Here is a 23,545-nt window from a genome sequence, read left to right as displayed (position 1 = left end):
AATGCAGATTTAATTGTTACATTTCTAATGTTTTATTATCGTACAGAAGGATTTGCAATTTAGCTAATTACCAGTTTTTTTGAAGTTTATTAAGGCATTACTAAACGCATTATTAACACGTTTATCAAACGCAGATTATAAACATATCGTTAAGCGCCATTTATAAAACGTGTCATTAAACGCAGATTATTAACGTGTTTATCAAAAGCAGATTATAAACGTATCGTTAAGCGCGAATTATAAAACGTATCATAAATCGCAGAATAACATAAACTTAAAGCTCTGATGTTTTAGTTAAAATACTTAAGTTATTAAAAAATTTTTTTTTTACCTGAGTTACTTAGCATCAAATAGTGAAAGATATTTTTCAAAGCTTTCTTTACTGCTTCATATAAATCCACATCTGAGATTGTAGCAAACACTGTTTCGTAAAAATATAATTATCTAGAGTAGCGTGGGGTTTAATGGTTGTCTTAAAAAAACTTAGAGGCTCTTTGTGTGCTAAGCAAGGCGGAAGAAGCGAAATGGTATAGGACTGATTTAATCGCAATGCGTTTCATCCGAATTATCGTATTAACGATACACCTGTTATAATCTGGAGGTTTTTTGGGCATCAAATTAAGTACAAAGAGTTCGTGGACAAAATGACTTCTTTAAATTGAGCATAATATGCTACTTGAATCAGCAAGATCGTGACCAAAACCTCACCGCAAGATCTTTCAAGAGATTATTCTAATTTATGGATATTTGTGTGATAAAACAATTTTTCCGCACTAAGAAAATCATGAACAAGGATTTTATTTGTATAATTAACCTTAATGTGATGCATTATTGTGATTATCTTACTTTCTAATATACTCGTGTAGCATTTCTCTGAAACTATTCTGTTAAATATCTAAATCCTCTGTTAATAAACATATTTCATGCAGATAACTAGGTATACGTAATTGCAAGGCAGCATTGTTGCATGTACCAAAGCTACAGATGAAATAAAATATTTTGTCCGATCCACACCCTAAGTTACTAAATAATTTAAAGCCAAACATTCTTAAACATTCCTAATTTTTAATTCTAAATGGAAAAAATCAATTTCAGATGTCGAAAGCTACTTTCAATTTTTGAGTCTTTACAGTTGTGTTATTGTTGCGTTTATATATTCAAGAATCGTAAACCGTAAACTAAAACGAGAAAAGTTCGTATTTTAACTGAATAACAACAAAAGTAGTTACAATAACGCACATGTTTGATCATAAGGATTTTAAGTCACGACATCATACAACATATCTAGTATGTATGATACATATCACTAAAAAAAATTTAAGCATCCAAATTTTACTACGGTTTTCAAGGCCAAGTTCTTTTTAACCTATTCCCTTGTTCAATCAGGTGGAAAGTGACGCGTGGAAAAAGACGCTTGTAAGTGACGGGTGTTCACGCTATTTTTCATAAGTCATCATAAATTTATACTGAAAATACTTATTTACAAAAATATATTTTTTAACTCACAAGTATTTAACAAAATGTCTTATAAAATTTACTTCACAATTCTAAAACGTGTATCCACTATTTAAATCTTATAGAGATCATATAACGATGAAACTGATAAACGCGAAAGAAGTGATTCTTTGTTGGATGACCAACCGTAAAAATAAATCTAAAAAGAAATGTAGAAGATAGAGAAGTATGAAAATAAAGAGTTAGATTCTTTTAAAATGAATTTTTATGCCTCATGCTTTAGGTTAAAATGTTTAAAAAATATGTCTTGTTATCAATTAAAATAGAAGAGACGCTTAGCAAATGACTTCCATCTGATAGAATTTTTATTTACTTATTGAGCTAGCAATTAAAGTCCTGACACTTGTTTAAAAGTGTTTATAACACTTACATTTCTGATATTTCGATTATATACTTCCTTTTTTTTTAATCTGCAAACAAACTTTTAGACAGGATAGAAACCTTGTTGTAATAGATTACTCACTTCAACTTGTTGTCGGGTCATTATGAATCCATTATCAGAGAAACGCCCCTCTAAATCAGTTTCAAGCCAAACAAATGCTGCAGGATAACGCGCATTTATTGTGAGTTTATAAACCATAGGATCTACCTGCTGCACTGAGGATATCTGATGAGTGAAACCCAATATTCAAAATTACATTTAAAAAAAAGTAGAAATAACGAAGGTAAACATGTAAATTAACAATTGACGGAAAATGATTTTGAGAACAACAACAATAAACATAATAAACATTTAACCTGAATGCTGGGATCACGTAACTCATACACCAAAAAAGACGTTAAAAAAACATGCGTTTCAGAAACTACGGCATTGTACTTTGTTGAATACAAAGTAAGCTGCACAAAACACGTTTCATTGGGACAAATATCAGCAATGCTACGGTTGTAAACTGGTGTCTAAAATTACAAGCAGAGGAAATATTTACAATAGAAAAATTGAAGCACAAAGCTTTTTCAAAGTGCAGTTAACGATCACACTGAGATCTTCTTGCAAGAAGAAGTGTAAATGATGATAACGACAGTATATATTCTTAAAATTTATCAACATGTATATTCATGTATTTTATTTGATTTGAAAAAATTGTTTGAATTTTTTTTTTAACTTACTGAAGGTTTTTCAATGAAATCTAAAATAACACTTTCATTTAAAATAGGACGAAAGTCTTTCCATGTAAAGATAGATGCGTGAATTGTGTAGCATTCCTCTATGCTAGGGTGATCTGTCACCACAAATGCAACCACATAACCATTGTGAACATAACCGTTAACAGCAGTTGACCGAAAGAAATTTTTTACAAAATAATGAAGCATCTTAAATAAAAAAAATTAGCAATTTCATTTTTTAATAATTATTTTTAGAGATTTTTATTTCTTACGAAACATTTTAACCACACAATCATATAGGAGTCATAATTCATACAACAGTGACTTTTATCATCTATGTATTACCTTCCATCTTCCACCATACTCTAATGAAGACCAACTAGGAGCTTGCCAAATATCATTAAGTTGCCAATAGAGAGCTCCCATGGTATGCCCAGTTCCATTAATAAGACGACCTTGCATCCGTCGGTAATGCTCACTTTCATACTTAGTGCAAGTGGCTTGCACAATTTGTGAGAGATATATCATTTGACGAAAATACAACTGAGGACTCTCATGAGTTGGAAGTTTGTAATGTTGCTTTATTAAGTTTTCGATTTCTTCGTTACCTAAAAAATAAAAAAGATTTAAAAAGATGCTGCATCGACTTTTAAAGTAAAAAAAAAACAAAAAAACAAAAAAAAAAAAACTAAAATTTGACTAAACCTTTGGAATGATGTTGCCTATAATACATCAATGAACTATTCCATGTTAACTCATCATCTGTAGCTATCTTTGACAAAGTAATGTACGAAGGATAAGATTGATAGCCGTACTCAGAAGCAAAACGGGGATTTGGAAATATTGATACATTCCAGCAATTTGATTTGTAATCATAGAAATGAACTAAGTACATAAAAATCTTATATGATCAAAAAAATATCATTTTTAAAAATAATCATAATTAAAAGTTTAAAAAAAAGTGTATTTATTTATTTTAGAAAAAAACAAAACAAAAAAAAGCATGCTATAAAACTACCATCTCCATATGCAGGGTTTTGAGGATTTTTAGATATAAAGCCTTCTTCTTTGTAATGCAACCCATTTGAAGGTGAAGAAAATAAAAAAGGATGAAGAGGATCTTCCTTCTTCACAATAGGCCAAATTGTATCAACATAAAGCTTAAATAATAAAAATAAAAACTTTATGTTTATTTATTAAAACTATTATTATTAACTTCTAATCATTTAAAAAAAAAAAAGCTTTTGACTGATTGTAAAACTTTCATTTTTCCATACCTTTTTCTTTTTAAAAAACTATACAAATTCAATTGTTTATTAATTTCTAAACATCATCTTTAAACTATATTAGTAAATATAATGCATAATTATTGGTTTAATCCTTAATGCATAATTACTATTTTTATCATTATGAAAATTTGAAGCAAAAAAGCTATTCCATTCTATGAACAAGATTTGTTTGTAAACCTTAGTCAACAGTTAATTCTACAGTCAAGTGCTTTGATAAAACTGGCTCAGTACTCAGCAAAGCAAGATTAAGGCAGCCATTAAAGGCTAACAACTGGCCAAAAAATAATTCAAAGTCAAAGTAAATGTGCTTTATGCTACAAAATTGTTCATTTTTGTATCACAATGAAAGTTTTTTTGCAATTTGAAAAAAAGAAAGGAAATCTAACAAAATATTGAATATTTTACAATTTTCAGGAGCATTTTTTGGTTTTGCTAAACTTAATGAGCACAAAATGCTCATTAAGTCACAGGTGACAATATACTTTTTTTGCATCAATATGGTACATTGGGATGTCATAGTGATTAAAACAGTAATGATACATTAAACTACTTGTGCATTTTAAAGAAAATGTAATTAAAAAAAAAAATTTCTGTGGTTTTTTAATTCAAAAAATTATGAAACTAAAGTTTTATAACTGAAAACTTTTTTTCACTTATAAAATTTAAATTTATAAAAGTTTAAATATTGAGCATTTAAAAAAAATCTTGAAATGTGAACAAATTGTTTACCTTAATATAGTCATCTGAAAGTCTTTTTTTGTTCGGTTTAACTTCATTCCTAAAACATACAAACCAAATAAGTTCAATTTAAAGTTTTAAAATAAATTTTACAAAACTAATAGTTAATAAACAATAAATATTTTACCACCAATTTTGTGCTATTGCTGCTTCATTTTCATTATTTCCGCTCCATGCAATTAAACTTGGATGATGCTGCAAACGACGCACCTAAACAATAAAATTAGCAATCTTTAACCAAATTGACCATCTATGATCTTTTGAATTTAGCAGCTGTCAGTTTCTCCATACAAAAATAACTTTATTATAATAGAACTTACACATCAAAGATAAGAGAACATTTTGAATGATTACTTTCTTGTTGTATTTATCATTACCCAAGATATACCTGGTAGTAGATTTCCTGGCTCACACTTTCCAAAAATTCCTCATTGACAGGATATAAAGCAACTGCAAACATCAAATCTTGCCAGACTAAAATACTGAATTTTAAAGAGAAAATATCTATGTAAGGTAGGTTCCATAAAGAATCACTACTATATAAGTTGGTATTAAATTTATCAATGCTAAAATTTGGAGATATAAATATATTTATAAAAAAGGAGCTTTAAATCATGGGTTCTCAGAGTTATTTTAACTTCAATGTACTAACAAATTCTGTTGTAATTCACCATTTCAATTCAAAATGGAAATGGCTTATCAAACCCATTTAACAAAATGAGTTATTATTAGTTATGAGTTATAAGCAAATTATGAGTTATAAGCAAATCTATCAAAAAATAATTAAAAAACCGGGTAATTTGATGCATGATAATTTTTTTTTTTTTTTTTACTAACCCATTTGCAACTTACCCATTTTCATCTGTGAGTTGATAAAAAAGATCTTGCTCATAGATACCACCACCCCAGACTCGTAATGCGTTTATATTTGCATCCAGAGATGAATTGATTAAACTTTCCAAAACTTCAACAGTAACACGCTCTTGAAAAGAGTCTATGCACAACAAAACAAAAGATGATAAATCAGTTAAATCAGCGCTTTATAAATTTTTAAAGCTCTGTAATTCTACCTGCTGGAATCCAATTGGCTCCTTTTAAAAAGATTGGCAATCCATTTATTTTGAAGTAAAAACTCAAACCTAAAAACAAAACCAAAAACATTGCATTAAGACCAAAAAATTCAAATATTATTTAATCATTACATCCAAAACACCAAATACCTTCAGATCCTTCAATTGGTTCTTGTATTAACTCTACTTTTCGAAAGCCAAACTTGACTTCTTTGAGAGTAAAAAATGATGTAGCAGGATTTATTACTTTAATCTTTGCACATAAATTTTCAAAAAAAAAGGTTTCACTAAGTAAGATACAGTTGTATTGAATGATGAAATTTTTACATTTAAATAATTAAATTCAAATACTCATGTAAAACTATTTATCTAAATATAGAAATAATGAAAAACAAAATTACTTGGGCAGTATAAAGCGGTTGATTCCCATATCCTGCTGGCCACCAAAGATCAACTTCGCTATCAGATACTTCAATATACTTGAAAAAAAATTTTTTTTGACCGTGCCCTAAATTTAGGTACTGCTTTTGTTGATAATTCCCAAAGCCATATATAGCTAATGCTTTTTCCACATTACTTCTGATAACTGCTTCCAAAACCACCTGCCATGTATGTTTATCTAAACAATTAAAATATGGCTTTTTCCTTTTTTTAAATCTATACTTTAGCTCATACTACTTAATTTTAAAAAGGTAATTTTACAGATAGAAATTTAACAAACAAAGCACCAATACATTTAGATGGAAAAGCATTAGTTTTCATAAAAAATTAGTACTAAAATACTTGCCATCATGGTGTGTGACATGCACCAAAAGTTCATCAATAATAGCAAAGTCATCAAATGAAATAACAATATTTTTCCTTTAAAAGCCAAATTATTTTCAGTCTTAGAAGTATAATCTTTTTTAAGAAAAAAAACAAAAAAAAACACAAAAGAAAGCAATTTTAAAAAAAGCCATAAAATTTCATTTAACTGTTAATTATGCAACAAAAGATATTAAAAAGTGTTTTACCATATTCCAATCGTTGGAAAAGAAGGCCCCCAATCCTACAAAGAAATAAATTATGATAAAGGTTGATCACTAAGCTACACATCTAAAATTTTATATATATAAACTTATGTATCTTGTATATATAATTTATTAAACCTTACATACCTTTTATGCATAATTAAATTGCATCATATATAAACTTGTATAATTATATGGTAGTTAACAAAGAAAAGTTTATCTTAAATATTAATTCTCACCTTAAATATCCTGTTAAAATATAATCAAATAAAACCTACCCAACTAAATGAACATTGCTCTTTACGAATAAAATTTTGATGGCTTCGACCATGCTGAACTTTAGGAACTATTACAGGTGGAACTTGATATCCATAATTAAAAAAATAATCTTTGCTTTTATTTGAACTGTAAGATGTAGGTGAATAAAAAAAAATTTTTAGTGAATTTTGAAGTTTTACTTGGTTTTTTATAGAAAATGTATAAGCATGGAACATATTTTCAGTTCTTCCTATAAATTTGTCATTCAAGAAAATGTCACTAACAGTATCCAATCCATAAAATGTTATGATTACAATTTGTGATTCCAATAACGATGCTGACACTAGCAAAACAAAAAAAAAATCACTCAAAAAACACAAAAAAAAATCAAAAACAAAAAATAAAACACAAACGTTTAAGTTATAACTATATAAAACTATAAACTATCAATTTAAAATACATTTTAAAACATTTAAAAAATGCACACTTAAAAAATTTTATTTTACAATTTGGAAAAATAATATTTGCTTAAAGTACTTCAATAAATCAGCCAACAACACAAGTCTTGTAGTAAAAATGAAATAGAATTTAGGTAAGATAAAAAATAATGAATTATAAAAATATAATATTTTGTTTTAATTTCATTCTATTTCCATTTTCCAATTAAGACAATGATGATTTTTAAATATTGATTAGGAAATCAGTTTCAACAACTTTTTTTGTTTAACTATACTTATTTTTAAAATTTTTTGAATTTTTTTTATGGCAAAAATAGAAAAATTATTGACACAAAATTGTGCGCAAAAAAATTTTTTTTTTTTTTTTTTATTAATCAAACATGTTACCCAATCCCCTTATCTTTATTTATTAGTTTACATTTATTGTTTTTTTATAACCATGGTAGAGGATCAATCCAACACCTGTTTTTGACAATTTAATTGGAAAATTTGTGCATATCTTCAATTGCTTATTCTTGAATTCAGACCAAGGCCTCAAAATTGCCTCAAAATCCAAGAAAAAGCAGCCCCTAAGAATAAGTACAAAAATGTCTATTGTTGAATTTATCAAAACACTTCAGAAAAGTAAACTTAAGAACCTTATGAACTATCATTAAAAAAAACTAGTTATCAAACCAGTAAACAAATGAGGCTGAAGATTACTTATCAAAAATAAAAATGCTTAATTGGATGCCATTAACTTCAAAGGGAATGATAAAGAAAATTCATAACGAATATTCTGAAATTTATTTCAAGAGGAAACAGATGTGACTATTAAACTAGATAATGAACGAAAATAGTATCACACCAAACAATCTAGAACCTTTTTTTTTGCTAGAATATATACAATCTGATGGATTTTCAAAATAGGAAAGATACTCTTGGTAAAATGAAACACAAGCAAAAACTGTTAAACAAGTCATGAAAAAAGTCATTTTCCATAATTTGGTATAAGACTGGAAGCTTTACAGACTTTTAAAACATAGAACAAAGTTAAGCTACCTTAAAACAACTTATGAAATCAAAGAGTTTGATGGGTTATTAACAAATCTTATTTTCCTCTACCTCTCTATTAACAGAGAACAAGTATTAAAAAAAAAAAAAAAAAAAAAAAAGATAGAGTAAATATGTATTTGAGATAGATGTACCTTAACTAAATCATCATAAGGAAAAACTTGAAATTGACTCTGATAATTCAACTGACCAAAAAACCAAAAGTAGCAACATTGAAAAGCATAACTAAATTGAAAGTAAAATGAATGAACAACCAGCTCCAGGCTCCAGATAATAGTAAAGGTGAAAATGCAGGAACAAGCTTCAGAGATAAACAACTACAATAATCTTTATTCATCTTCTCCTGAAGAAATTTGGATAATTCAAAGTGTTTCTCAAAATATTCAACTTTTAAAGCATTCTACTTAAAACCAATTTTCAAAGAAACTAAAACAATTAAAATTATAAAATGTGGTGGTGTAAATTCTTCAAAAGTAGTGAAATTATTTGTTTAGAATCAGTGTTTTGTAGGGAACCTGTTTTTCATAGTTAAAACCTTTCATTAAAAAGTTGTAAGAAAGTTGAAAGGTTATTTGAAAAGTAAAGTTATTGGATATGCAATTTTATTGGATATGCAATTTTTTTCATTTCTTTGTAAAAAAAAAAAGCCAAAAATTAATTTCATCAATACTTTAAGAAATGTTCAATTTTTAGTGATATCACTTTCCGTATGTTCAATTTAATTTGATTTTTTAATATCAATTGAAACCTAAACTACAGTGGGTGTAAATAAAGTAACCAGATAAAAATCAACAAGTTTAAGGAGATAATTGATTAAATATTACTAAGTTTAAGTCAACAACTTTAAAGAGATAATTAAATATACAATACTGGGTTTGAGAAAGTAATCAGTCTTAAAATGGATGATTATCTAGATGATTGTTCAATTGGCAAACATTTGCATAGCAAATGCTATATAACTTTTTATGCAAAACGAAAGAGGGAATGAGTTGAAACTGCTGCAATTGACAATAACAACAAAAAAATTACTGACTAAAAGATTATTTTTCTGAATAAAAAACTCACATAAAAAAATGCACCCAATAACCAAATATAAGAGAAAAATAAAAGCCTTATAGTTTTATTTAATGTTGTTGTTAATAAATTTTTTTTTTTTGGATCCACCTTTAAGAGTTGTAATTGGTTTTTTTAGTTAAGGATACATTTACAAGTAATTATACTTATATAGGAACTTTAATAGAAAACAAAATTCAACCATGAAAATCATTCTTTTAGAAATAACTATAATCACATTAACACAGTTGAATGGAGGCCACACAAGCAATTGAATGGAAACCAATTAAGAATCTTGCAAAAACAAGGGCAGCTCAAAAATGTTAAACTAAAATAAAATGGTCATAATTTAGACTTTATATAGCCAGCATAGGACTGTAAATAGCAGGTGCTTACTTGAATTATAAAATCAACAGAATATTTCAAAGATAAAACTACAGAGTTACAGAAAGAAATAATTGATAAGTCTAATAATTTTGACACATTGATCCAGCTTACAAAAGAAATCTAGCACCCCAAATAAAGTTATACAATTGCTTACAATAGTAACTGCATCATAGAATATAAATAAAGTGTGTGAAGTTTTTGCTGTAAGAAAATAAAAAGAATTGTAATCAAGGGAAGTGTTTAAAGAACAAAGATTAGTTAGAATTCTAAAAAATAAATATGAAAAAAAGTTAAATGAAGCAATTACTGAGCTCCTCAGTTTTATAACAATTATAAACACAGCAGAATAATGTATGACATTAAAGACTGTTAGTATAGGAAAAATTCTTTATATGCCAAAGAGACTAATTTTATGTAATCTTAAATAGCTTTTTGAAGCATTGAAATTTAAATACATTGACAAAAAATGGATTTTTGAAGTTTTGTTTCTTAAGACCAAAATGGTGTGTTATTGCAGGACAATCAGGTGTTAACAGCATATGTGTTTGCTCAAAATTCACTAAAATGTTAAATTAATCATTGACGCTTCACCTTCAAAAAAAAAAAAAGCTTGGTATGTTCTTTTGATTATTCAGAGTGTATGGAAACTGATGCCTTATGTATCCCATGTTACTTCTTTGCAAGATGTATGTATATATATATATATATATATATATATATATATATATATATATATATATATATATATATATATATATATATATATATATATATATATATATATATGGGTTATTCCATATGAAATCACCTAGTTTTTCAAAAGTGCCCCAGGGTACCACCTCCAATTTACTTCAAACTTTGATCACCCACAGCTTTTGTGGAAAAAACACAATCCTGAAAATTTCAGCTTGATTCACCAAACCGTTCAAAAGTTATAATTGAATCAATATAGACCGAAATCGGCAAAATTTAAGTATCTGGAGCTTACCGTAGATTTTTTTGATTTTTGACAGATTATAACTTTTTAAATAAAATAGATGATCACCTGAAATTTTCTAGGGTAATAGTTTATTACCCAAATTATCTATTTTTGCAGGTGTTTTGGTCTGGTTTTAACAAGTTTTTGAGTTCTTGTACCTCAAAGTTGCTAATTAACTCAATATTAGACAAAGTTTTGGAAACTTTAATGCGCTACAGTTCAATACCAACAGATAAGCTGTGCCAATTTTTTGTTACTTTTGTGTACTTAGAGTAACCACTTGCAGAAAAATTTAAAATTATGTGTTGAAATTTATTTTAGCACTTGCAGCAGCCTGTTAAAATATCACTTTTTTCAAAAAATACGATAAATTACATTCACTTCGTAGGCATAGAAAGTAGCATCGACAGTTAAAATAAATTATGAAACTTTTTACTGGCAAGGTTACATATATAGACAATCACCAAAAAAAATTTAGAGACCTATACTCTATCTTATGACATAATTTTAGCATTTTGAGTGCAATGCTTTTTTAGTTTAAAAGGATACCTAATAGCACAAGTTATATTACGTTTCAAAAAAAATAATAATAAAAATAAAAATGCTGAAAGTAGAAGTGTATATACACATGAAACACAAGTACACTAATTTCTTTATGTCTGATTTACAATACTCATGATACTGTCATAATCATTATTAGCAAGTTTGTAGTTATGAGCACTTCTACCCTTAATGGCTGGAGTAGTTATTTGACATATTACTTTGTCAAATGGAACCCAACACTGACTTGATTGTGCATCATTAGTCCATTTTAAATTTAATTTGTTTCTATGCATAAATTTCATGGTTATTGATATCATCACTTGAAATGTAAAATATGTTAACACCTTTAACGTTTTTTTCAGCCCATATAAACAGTTCATTTGGTGCAAGAATCTGGTTTGCATTTGCTGCTCGTAGACTTGCTTTTGCTGCTTCTCTTTTTATAGTTCCTCCTATTCCATCACATGGACTTTTGCCATGGGATGTAGCAAACAAGTGATGCTCAGCATTTATATTGTGATCTTCAAGATGGTACATAAAGTTTAACAGGCATTTGTAATTTTTGTACTGTGATACAGCACCATCACTGAAGTATTTTACTTTATTGATTGTGGGTAGTTTGATTTTGATCATTGGTAGTAACTTTGTGAGAAAACAATGAACTGTTGTTTGGTCATGGCGAAGATGGTCAGATATTGTACAATAGCATTCACAATTGATTTGATTTTTTTCATCTTTGTAATAAACAGCAAATGGATGTAAGGTAGCTTGATTGGCTTGCCAGTAAAACCCTTGTACAGCATCTTGCACAAGAAAACTATAGTTCTCTGCAAAATCCATAAGAATAAGACAAGTGTGTTGATGAAATGTTTTTTTTGCCTCTGATAAGTAGGAGGATTGTGCTTCTTTGATAAAGTGGTGATGACAAAGGTCATACAAAGTTTCACTTAGAGTTTCAATAAACTCAATAATGCTTGTTTGGACTGTGACAAGTGCAGTTTGATCAGTTGACACCCATTGTTTGTATGTGATCTGATCGTCAAAATCAAAATCATTATTTTCAAACACATTTTCCAAGTAAGTCTTCAGATTTACTTTACCAGGGCAGTTAGAACATAGACGAAACATGCAGTTTCGACTATCTATTACAAACACATACTTTCATCAAATCTTTGTAATATATTAAATGGCCCTTAGGTAAAGCAGCGCACATCAACTTAACATTTTGATGATAAGAACATACGCAAACTGAGTGACTTCCTCTACTGTCAACTGTGATGCACCACTTTGGCCTTAGTTTGCAGAACTTGCTGAATCCAACTTTGTGAGTAGGGTATAGCTTTTTAAACTCAAGATAAAGTTCTTTTAATCAAACTAATATTAAGCGTTTTTGTTTATGAACTTTTGCATTATTTATACGCACTGAAACAGTCTTTTTTTCCTGGACATTGTCTTGTAAACTCTTCAGATTCATAAATTTCAATAACTTTTTGTTTAACAATATTTTCCAATGGCTGTCCTATTTTAGCCTCAGGTTTAGCAAGTATTCCTTTTTCATTTTTCAACTTTCGAGCTTTCTTAGCAAGATGTTCTGAAACTGAAAATGTTTTGCAAGTTTTTTCAGTTGACCAACTATCAGGAGTTAGCGTTAGTAGTTGAACTTTTTCTTCCTTCAAACTTATTTTCATTTTGTTTTTTATTGCATCTAACAGTTTGTCTAAATCATTACATTTTATACATTTTAGCTCTTTTTCCGATTCTATATCTTTTGGGTCTATATCCAATGATGACACTACTAGGTTTGTTATACTTGTTGCAATTTTTTTAACCTTTTGTCTTCCATATCCTTATTTGTCGCGCCTACTTACATTTTTGAGTGGAGATATTTCCAATAAAGACACACTCTTATTAAGAACTGTCTTATCAAGGTCTGAACAACTAAAATCTTCTTCAGCAGCTTCATCTTGACCAACTTCTGTAATTTTTTCAAGTTTGAATTCATTCAAACAGTTATTACAAACTTTTTGACCAGGTTTGATCCTAAGCTGATTTGCTATTGATATGTTGACTTTACACAATCCCTTGATAATTTTTTTCTTGTGGACTTTAAATGGATCACAACAGTATTTTTGAAGTGCTTCATATCTAGAAATATAGGCTTTTTCATGATGAAAACATATCTCCTCATTTGGTTCAAAAGTGTATCCTATCCTTTGAATTAAAACTTCAATATCAGGATCTTTTAGTCTTATTCTTCCTACTATTCTACAATATGACATTTTATCACAATCTTCATTTATAACTCTTCCCACACAACATTTCTCTGACATTTTTAACTAATCTAAAAATATTAAAATTTAAGGTTAATTATAACTTTCTTATATTTTTCCAGTAATAAAATCAGTAAGAATGAACTCTCAAGTACAAATGTGATTAAAACTGTCTAAAATGCAACCAATAAACTATTTATACATATAACTATTTCTGCATACATAAAACTTTTTAGTTTTTGGTTCTTGCAGTATTAAAAACTAAAATAATAAAATCCAAAAAATACTGTGCAGATTTAGATTTTACTACAAACTCTTGAAGTAAATTATATCATTATAATTATATTACATGTATAAAATTAAACAAATATATATTTAAAAAACATATCAAATAATTTAAGACACTGATAATGTTATTTTACGGAAAACTGATTGTATTTATTCAAGAAAAAATCAAAATTATACACCTAAGTCATAGGGCTACAATCATGTCATAAGATAGAGTATAGGTCTCTAAAATTTTTTTGGTGATTGTCTATATATGGAACCTTGCCAGTAAAAAGTTTCATAATTTATTTTAACTGTCGATGCTACTTTCTATGCCTACGAAATGAATGTAATTTATCGTATTTTTTGAAAAAAGTGATATTTTAACAGGCTGTCGCAAGTGCTAAAATAAATTTCAACACATAATTTTAAATTTTTCTGCAAGTGGTTACTCTAAGTACACAAAAGTAACAAAAAATTAGCACAGCTTGTCTGCTGGTATTGAACTCTAGCGCATTAAAGTTTCCAAAACTTTGTCTAATATTGAGTTAATTAGCAACTTTGAGGTACAAGAACTCAAAAACTGTTTAAAACCAGTCCAAAACACCTGCAAAAATAGATAATTTGGGTGATAAACTATTACCCTAGAAAAATTAAGGCTCACTGCTTTATTTTTAAAATTTAGGTAATATATTCATGATTTTTTTCAATAATTTTGATTTTATTATCATCTGCATTTATTATTTCTGATATTTTTTTGCTTTTTGTTTTAAATAGTACTAATAAAAACATGAATAAATTAAATAATAAAAAAGTTACAAAATGAGCGAAGAAATACAGCATGAAACTCCAAAATCACGGTCGAGAATCTCTGAAAAAACACGTTATGAATCAATTTTTCTTCGAAACCAAGGACTATCTCATCGTCAAATAGCAAATAAGTTAAATATTGCATATTCAATTGTTCCACGTATTTTAAAACGTTTTACTGAAACAGGTGACATAAAGGATCGGCAACGATCTGGTCGGCCACCTGTAACAACACAAAGAAATGAACGTTTATTAATTTGTTTAATGAAACATGACAGAAAATTATCGTCAAGCGCTCTCTGCCATAAACTAAAAAATACATCTGGAATAAAAGTGAGTTCAAGAACTGTTAGAAGAATTCTTCATAGAAATAATTATATGTGGCGATCTGCATGCAAGAAGCCAAGACTTTCAAAGAAACAGCAAAAAGCAAGGATTGCATGGTGCAATCAGCATAAAAATTGGCCTGATTGCAAGTGGCAAAATGTTATATTCTCTGACGAAATGAATGTTGAGGTAGATATGCGAAAATGCCGTGTTATGCTAAGGCGATCACCTAAAGAGAGATTTGATTCGAATTGTACATTAAAACGAACAAAGCAAAATAGTGGGAGTATAGGCATTTGGGCCTGCATGAATTATGCAGGACTTGGATGCTATCAATTATTTGAAGGTAGACTTAATGCTGATAGATATATTGAAATTTTAGATAATTGCCTTCTTCCCTCAATTGATATATTTAAAGAAGAAAACAGTAATATCATATATCAACAAGATGGTGCGCCATGCCATACAGCAAAAATATGCAAACAATGGTTTGTTGACAACCAAATATCGATAATGTCTTGGCCTGCTAACAGCCCTGACTTAAATTGTATAGAAAATTTATGGTCATGGTTAGATCATCATCTTGGAAAAATCGAAATTTCAAATGTTGAGCAATTAAAAATTGAAATAAGGAAACTGCTTGACAATGTGCCTAAAGAAATAACTCAAAATCTTGTAAATTCGATGCCAAAGAGAGTAAACCAATGCTTACATGAGAAAGGAGGTTCTACAAAATATTAGAATGCTTTTTTTTATGGTTTTCCATTTGTAAATTGTTGTTCTTATATATTATTTGAAATATAACCTTAACTTTTGTCCAAACTTTTTTTCAAAAAAATATAACATGTTTCATTATTTTTCAGTTTTTGGTATCACGACCATTATGTTTAAATTTATTTTTTTGATTTCCATAATGTATATAGATTTTACTTATAATGTTAAAAAACAAAATATAAAAAATGAGTTTTGTTCTCAATTCATTTTATTTTGAATTAATGTTTTTTAAAAAAAAAAAAGAGCTCTAATTTATGGCCAATGATGTATATATATATATATATATATATATATATATATATATATATATATATATATATATATATATATATATATATGAGAGTCTTTTTTCTAAGTACAAGGATGACCAAGACATCAGTTATAAACAATAGGCACTCATAGATCGCTTTTCACTTAACACTACAACTATTCAAATGAATGATTTTGTTGAAAAAATGTACTGACCACAAGTCATTTTGAATTACCTCTGATGACATGAAACATGTTATAGCCCATGTATTACAAATTTTATCAAAACTGAAACACCACAGATATAGAAAAGAAAAATATTTTTTTATTTCCATATAATGCTATCATATGGAGATTTACTATGGCTGGTTGCACCAAAATTCAGAGGCACAACAAAAGCAAGTTTTCAGAGACTAATATGTATACAGATTCTGAAGCCTTTGTAAATGATTGAGTTTTGTATAGCGTATTTTCAAAGATCTTGTCATATTGTATGTTAAAGAAATAATGCAAGAAATTAGAAATAATTTAGCAAATATATATGAAAATGTGTATAACTGCAGGAATCTTATCTTTTCATCAGTTTATACCGCTATCTACTTGTATTCTAACATTTTAAATATGAAATAAGGCTAAAACAGATGTTTTGGTAATTGAACTTAATAAGAAAAAGAGAAATAGACTGGTAGACCTGAAAATATGAAAATATGGTTAATAGCAATATATTTAAATTATATTCCTGCACCCTTGTGACATTACATGGTCTTTTTATTAGCAATAGTTTAGTAATAAATATATGTTATACATATGAATCACATTCTAGCCATCATAACACCTGCAAGCATGGCTAGAGCATAATAATATACAGTAAAGTTAAAGACAATTACTTAAAAATAAAAAGATTTTATAGTTTGAGCAATAATGCTTGAATAAATTGTAACATAATATTTAAATATTCTTATGTTTAAAATTACAAATTTACAAATTTGTTTTTTTTAAAAATTTTTTCTAAATTGGTTTTTATTTCAGTTATAAATGAATCTGTTAACTGCTAAAAGTCAAATATTAATTTAAGTATTATTAACTAAAATCAAACATTACATAAAGTATAGATAACATCATTGTAATTTTTAAAACTTAACATTTACTAGAACAGAAAGTTAAAAAACTTTTTTTAATTTTTTTTCTTTCGACAAAGCAGTGCAAAAACTACTACTTTTAGAAAAAATCAAAGAAGTATGTGTAATCAGCTTTATTGAGTTGATATGGAATTATTTTTTTGCAAAATCAATAAAGTAATTATTTTCATTGTAATAAGAGTGAAAAGCTGAATTAAAATTAAAAATTTATCAATAAACTTGAAATTTGGTTAAGAAATTAAGCCAACCTAACCTAGTGGGAGAAAACACCTAAATGTGGGACTCTACAGTTGTGATACGTAAATTTTATTGAGGATTTTAATCTCAATCCAAGTTAAAACTTGAATTTATATAAATGGCAGTTTCTATCTCTTAATGGCACTACATAGTTAAATTTCTTACATTATTTCATTCTCAAAAGTTTTTGTTTTATAATAACTGCATGTTATATTTAGTTGTTTGATCATAATATTATAATGTATAGATTAATATCATGTATTGGTATTCATAATGTATGAAGAGAGTGGTAAGTTTAATCAAACATGTTCCTGCAATGAGCCAATCAATTGCAGCATAATATAAAATAAGGCATTTCATAATTTTACCCTTTCAAAGGTTTAGGCATTTAAATTCAATTTCCAACTTTAAATCAGATTTGACAGTTTGTCCAGATTAAATATCTTAACTATCTTATATTAGGTCTGCTATTTACCAATTAAATTTTTCTAGCTGTTAGATTAAGTAACATTGCACCTCTAAATTAGATAGTGCCAATGCCTTGAAAAGCTAACAAAACTTATCACACCTCTAAATTAGATAGTACCAATGCCTTGAAAAGCTAACAAAATCAAATGAGGAATTTCAATCAATATGTGTTAAAACTTATGGCGCTGGGCCCCTCTTTGGGGAGAGGGGCGCCTGTTCATGCTAGGAAGAGGGGCGCCTGTTCATGCTAGGGCGAGTGGTAGCCTTTTTTCTTATAGAATTGTGTGTGATATAAAAAAAATTGTAACAATTTAAATAATATTCCATGGATGCTGTAACTCTGACTGTAATATAGTATCATATAAGCATCTGCATATTGTTATCGAAATATCGAAATTAACTGATATTTTTTACGATAATGGGTTTTGATATGAAATGGTATGATCCGATATGTTTTGATATGATTTTGATAAAATATTGTTTGGGTTTCGATATGCACAATATCATTATCACTTTTGGCGATAAATATTGCATTCTTTATCGTTAAAAAATGTATAATGATAATTTTTGAGTTTCGATATGATTCAATATGTTCCGATAAAATATTGTTTAATTTTCGAAACATTTATATTTTACAATTTTTTGTATTATATATAACTAAATGTTAAGTTGTTTTATATTAGATATTTTACAATATTTTGTATTAGATATAACTAAATGTTAAGTTACGTTATTTTGCAATATATTTTCTTAATTTATTGATTAAAAGATTGATAAAAATTAAAAATCGCCTATTTTTGAACGCCATTTTTTAGATTAAGTTGTTAAAAACAGCTCAGGCGGTTAGGAGGACAATTCAACTGTTTATTTTTTAAAACAAAAACAAAAGCATTCCAAAGTTGTATCACTTCTGGATCAAATGGCTTCTTTTTGCTTAAATTTTTTTTTTTATAGCTACTGATAAGTGGATCTGAGAAACAAAGAAGCCTTCTTAAAACATTCATGTTAGTTTTTTTTCGGGAACATTTGCATGAAAAATGCTCTCGAAATTCCTTAAAATCATTGTTGCGTGATTTTTGAGCTTCTTCAGAAAGCAATCCGGTAGGAAATGAACATTGTTGTACAACTTCATGTCTATGTGATAAAATACGATGTAAACTATGTGGCATATAATACCATGAATACAATGCTACATATCTATTTGGAACATTTACACAATACACTTGGAAAGCATCTGGATCAATTTGCAATCCTGAGGATAATGTTTGTAACAACATAAATCATTTTCATTAAGCATAAATCAAATCCAGAAATGCTAGATGCAATTTGAGCATTCTCAAAAAACCTTCTCCCAGTATTTCCATCATCAGATGTACCTGAACCACCCAACTTAGGGACATCAATAACAACTCCAAGTTGTTTTTTTATTTGTTCTTTTATTTTATTTTTTTTTAATTTAACAGAAACCTTGTCCTTGTCTGAGTTCTTGTTGTTCTCTTTGAAACAAACTCTAAAGCTTTTGTATATATGCCACCTTTGTCGAAGATGTTTCATGATAGTAGACAAGTTATTATTTGCAGTTAAATTCATGCCATTTACAACTGCATCCAATATATTAGGATTAGCTAACTTCAAGTTTTCTTGTATTACATATGAATAAATATCAATATATTTCATGTTTAACTACACTATCTAAAAATATAAATGACATTTACACATTTACAAAATGTTTCAAATAGGTATTTTAAGATGCATAATTATTAAAATAAGTCTTAAACACTAATCTAGTCTCACTGAGACCCAATTATTACATAACCATTTTGAATAAAATGCATATAATGTTTTTGCCACATAAAATTGGAAAAATCATTAATAAAGACCATGCAGACAATTTATATTGATAATGTACATATTGGACAATGTACTTTATGTCTCAAATTACAAAACATCTTGGACCACAAAAGTATTTGATTTTATGAGTGAAATTTTGACTTAGAAAAGTACCTTAAACACGCTATCATTTAAAACCAATTTATTTGACATAACTTACGTACAAAATAGTGTTGCAATAGCTCATTTAAAAGACAATACTTGAACTATGCAATAAAAAGAGAGGTTTAAAAATTATAAATTATTTTATGCTTATTAGTGATACAAAAAATATCAAATTTGAAAAAATATTTTGAAAAAAAAAAATTAGAAAAAACTTTTTTATCAACAGCTTCAAATACAAACGGCATGATAATTATACAAAAATGTATACATTTTATAAAAGCTAGATGTTTAAACTAAATAAAATGGAATACAATAATGTCATTTTTGAGAATGTTTTTTTTTTTACTTTTGCCTGCCACCTGGCCCACTATGCATTTCCATAATGAACCAAAACTTTCATTAGGTTTTTTTAGTTTAGAAGACTTGTTTTTTATTTAGTATGGGATCATTATGCTTTCCTAATTATATTGGTGTTTTAATCAATTGTGGGTAAATCAATTTTGATTTACCACACATATAATCTAAAGTTCGCTTTAAAATTGATTTACCCACAATTGTGGGTAAATCCCCACAATTGTGGTTATCTATATCTATGTCTATATCTATCTATATCTATATCTATCTATATAAACATACATATATATATATATATATATATATATATATATATATATATATATATATATATATATATATATATATATATATATATATATATATATATATATAACTAAATAGTGCGTTTGTCAGTAATTTTATTACAGTTATTTAGGTTTTTAAAAAAAACTATTTTTTTAGTCGGAAAAAGTAAAAAATATTGTAATGAATTGATAAGTATCAATATTGTTTTTACTATGAGTTACGATACTAATCATAACTGAACGATAAATATCGTAAAAAATCAATAGATATCGAAACTTTATTGTGCAAATTTTTTGGTACGATATCATTGTAATATAAAAAAACTTATGATATACACATTCTGATATCTTATCATATCATATCGTAATAAGAAAAGTTTCGATACGCAGATGCTTCGTATCATAATTAATTGTCACTTACTTAGTGGAGAAAATGAATACGTACATAAATATTTGATTTTCTTAGGAAAAAGTTTTTTAAATCGAAATAACACTTAAGATGTTATTTAAATGTGTTAGAGGAAGAGATCTTATAAAACTTTTCTATAAGTTTTCTAGTTAAAGAATCTATTTATATATAGAAAATTTGATAGTTTAGCTAGGGTTTTTTTAAAGTAACAAAAATATGCAAGTAATTTTTTTATTTGTTGTATAATTAAAAATCTAACAATTATAATAGTGCGCTTTAATGGCCCCTTAACTTAATAAAATTTAGTTAATGATTAATTGACAAAAGGTACCTTAAAGATAACAGGATAATTTTATTTTAGAGTTCTTATCAAATACAAAGTTTTTCACCCTACAAGGGCTTCCTTAGGTTTATCTCCTTTGTTAGTTTTTATAGAACTTGCTAGCAATACTTCAAGACCAACAGCTTTAGGAAAGCATTTAGTTGCTAATTTAACATTGGTCATATTTTGTTAGCAATTTTATTCTTTTTTTTTTCAAAAACGTTATGTTCCTGTTTTTTTATTTAATTTATTTCCTATATCTATTATAATATTTATGATTATTATGTAAACTTGTTTTTTTAAGTTAAATAATTTATATTTTAGAAACTCTCACCATTTTACATGTGAATCAGCTTCTTGATATTGACATTTTGTAGAAGTAATATTATTTTTATATATTAGCATGTATTGATGAGGTTCATAAAATTGACAGATTGGTATAATAAAATGTTCAATTCTTTTTACTGCTACAATTATATATTGATCAATTACTTATTATAAAACACAATTGTAGTTTTATTATATTGAATTTATACTTAAATAAAAATTTCATTTTCTATTTATTAATCTAATTTAATTTTTCAAAATACAAGCATTCTTACTATTTTTGTGAAGTTTTATATTTAAAAACATTTTAAATTATATAAATTCTAAATATTATATTCTTGATACTATTGTATTATATAACTTCTTTTTTGTGTGTTAACATGGTTATATCTTTTTTGAAAATTTAATTTTATTAGCTTTATGCATAAAGATTCAAACTTTATCTTCATATATTTTTATTGCTTCTGAAAAAGCTTTAAAACCAAGAAAAAATTTAGAATAAAGCCTACAACGTTTAAGGAAATATTTTGTGTGTTTTTATTAGGAATAGTATTTTGATTAAAACCTCTCCTTAGTGAATTTAAATTTATCTAATTTATCTACTAGTACTAGTAAACTTTAATCAAACGGTCAAACTTTTATTATCTTGTTTTTATTATTTAAAATAAGACTTTCTGCTTTTTATCATTGAATAGCAGATATCTAAAAAGATTTCAATTTAATATTAAAAGGGCTATTAACTTCAATTTTTAAATTGAAATTTTCTTTTTTCTATTTTATTTATAACAATTAGAATATAGCATGACTTAATCAAATAAAGATTAAAAGATTAATTGCTTATAGTGGGATTACTAACTTGGTTTAAGTTTAAATAGTTTATTATAGAAATAAGTTGTTTTTTTATTTGTTTGTATATATTTTAAGTAACTTTTTTAATTTATAACTTTAATTGTTTATAATCATAACTCGATTTTGATTATTAGAATTAAATAGCTTTTATTCTATGTATAGAATACTATCAACTGGTTTGATGGTTTTTATTTTGTCTATTGCAGGAACACCTTCCTTTTTAGGACTTTTAAATAAACTTTTTTTTTAATATGAATTTTATGTTTTCATAATTTGCTCTTAACTAGTTAATTTTGCATAATAAAAAATTCTACAGAAATAGGCTTTTATTTAAGATTAATAAAAATCATAATTTTTCAAAGTCATAGTTCTTTTATTTCACAACCATGTTTTTTGTTTTTGTCAATTCTTGAATTGTCTAGTGAAGAATTCATTATTTATTACAACTTTGTTAAAATATTATTAGAATTAGAAGGTGAATTATGCATTAGTTTATACTTTTAGTATACAATTTACAAAAACAAACAAACAAAAAAAAACATGTTTTTGTTAGACTTATAAATTTTAATTATTTCTAACCTGAAAAATTTCTTTCAAACACCCAATCTTGATCAGCTATCCATGAATATTCTTTATCTCTATACCCAACTAAGGGATCATTTATTAAACCATTCTTGAGCAAAGCCATATGAACAGATATAGGAATATTAACTGCAAAACTTATATTTTTGTTGGATAAAATCCATTCTGAATCGCTTAGTTCAATAATATGTACTCCATTAACAATATAAATGAAGAAACATAGCAAAACGTGGACCAGAATCATGGTAACATGACTTTTAAGCATGAAGAGATAATGTAAGACGCAGTCAATAAAAAACTGTGAGGTATAAAACTCAAATTTGTTTTCAGCCAAAAAAAAAAAAAAAAAAAAAAAAAAGCTTTTTAGTCCTTTACACGGTAGCCGAGATAAAGTTTATGAATTTGTTCGCAGCTTATTTATT

The 23,545-nt window shown here is 27.0% G+C and overlaps 1 protein-coding gene and 1 pseudogene across 5 annotated transcripts; both read right to left on the bottom strand.

Annotated features, from left to right (window-relative positions):
- Positions 1–1,417: 1,417 nt before the first annotated feature.
- On the bottom strand, positions 1,418–23,492 carry LOC145187229 (beta-mannosidase-like). Of its 5 annotated transcripts, none has more exons than XM_090077639.1 (19): positions 23,121–23,455; positions 7,185–7,327; positions 7,005–7,087; positions 6,730–6,764; positions 6,504–6,577; positions 6,118–6,335; positions 5,867–5,926; positions 5,717–5,785; positions 5,499–5,640; positions 5,035–5,128; positions 4,774–4,856; positions 4,638–4,686; positions 3,638–3,779; positions 3,325–3,504; positions 2,965–3,227; positions 2,623–2,826; positions 2,254–2,412; positions 1,979–2,122; positions 1,418–1,654 (listed from the first exon to the last, which is right to left on the bottom strand). In XM_090077639.1, the coding sequence occupies exons 10-19, from the start codon at positions 5,104–5,106 to the stop codon at positions 1,568–1,570; spliced, it is 1,383 nt and encodes a 460-aa protein (XP_089933765.1). In that variant the 5' UTR covers positions 5,107–5,128; positions 5,499–5,640; positions 5,717–5,785; positions 5,867–5,926; positions 6,118–6,335; positions 6,504–6,577; positions 6,730–6,764; positions 7,005–7,087; positions 7,185–7,327; positions 23,121–23,455; the 3' UTR covers positions 1,418–1,567. The 5 variants fall into 5 exon arrangements, with proteins under 5 accessions (XP_089933765.1, XP_089933764.1, XP_089933762.1 ...); XM_090077638.1 differs by having other exon boundaries at positions 5,867–5,969; positions 23,121–23,451; XM_090077636.1 differs by having other exon boundaries at positions 5,867–5,969; positions 7,005–7,327; positions 23,121–23,492.
- On the bottom strand, positions 12,867–13,872 carry LOC149891698 (uncharacterized; annotated as a pseudogene).
- Positions 23,493–23,545: the final 53 nt, after the last annotated feature.

The sequence above is a fragment of the Hydra viridissima genome, unplaced genomic scaffold (assembly GCF_058129835.1).
Source record: "Hydra viridissima isolate aposymbiotic clone 2 unplaced genomic scaffold, HvirCarnegie_v1 scaffold_2, whole genome shotgun sequence".
Lineage (NCBI taxonomy): Eukaryota > Metazoa > Cnidaria > Hydrozoa > Anthoathecata > Hydridae > Hydra > Hydra viridissima.
The sequence above is the reverse complement of the archived record's forward strand: the minus strand, read 5'-3'. Positions and strand labels throughout refer to the sequence as shown.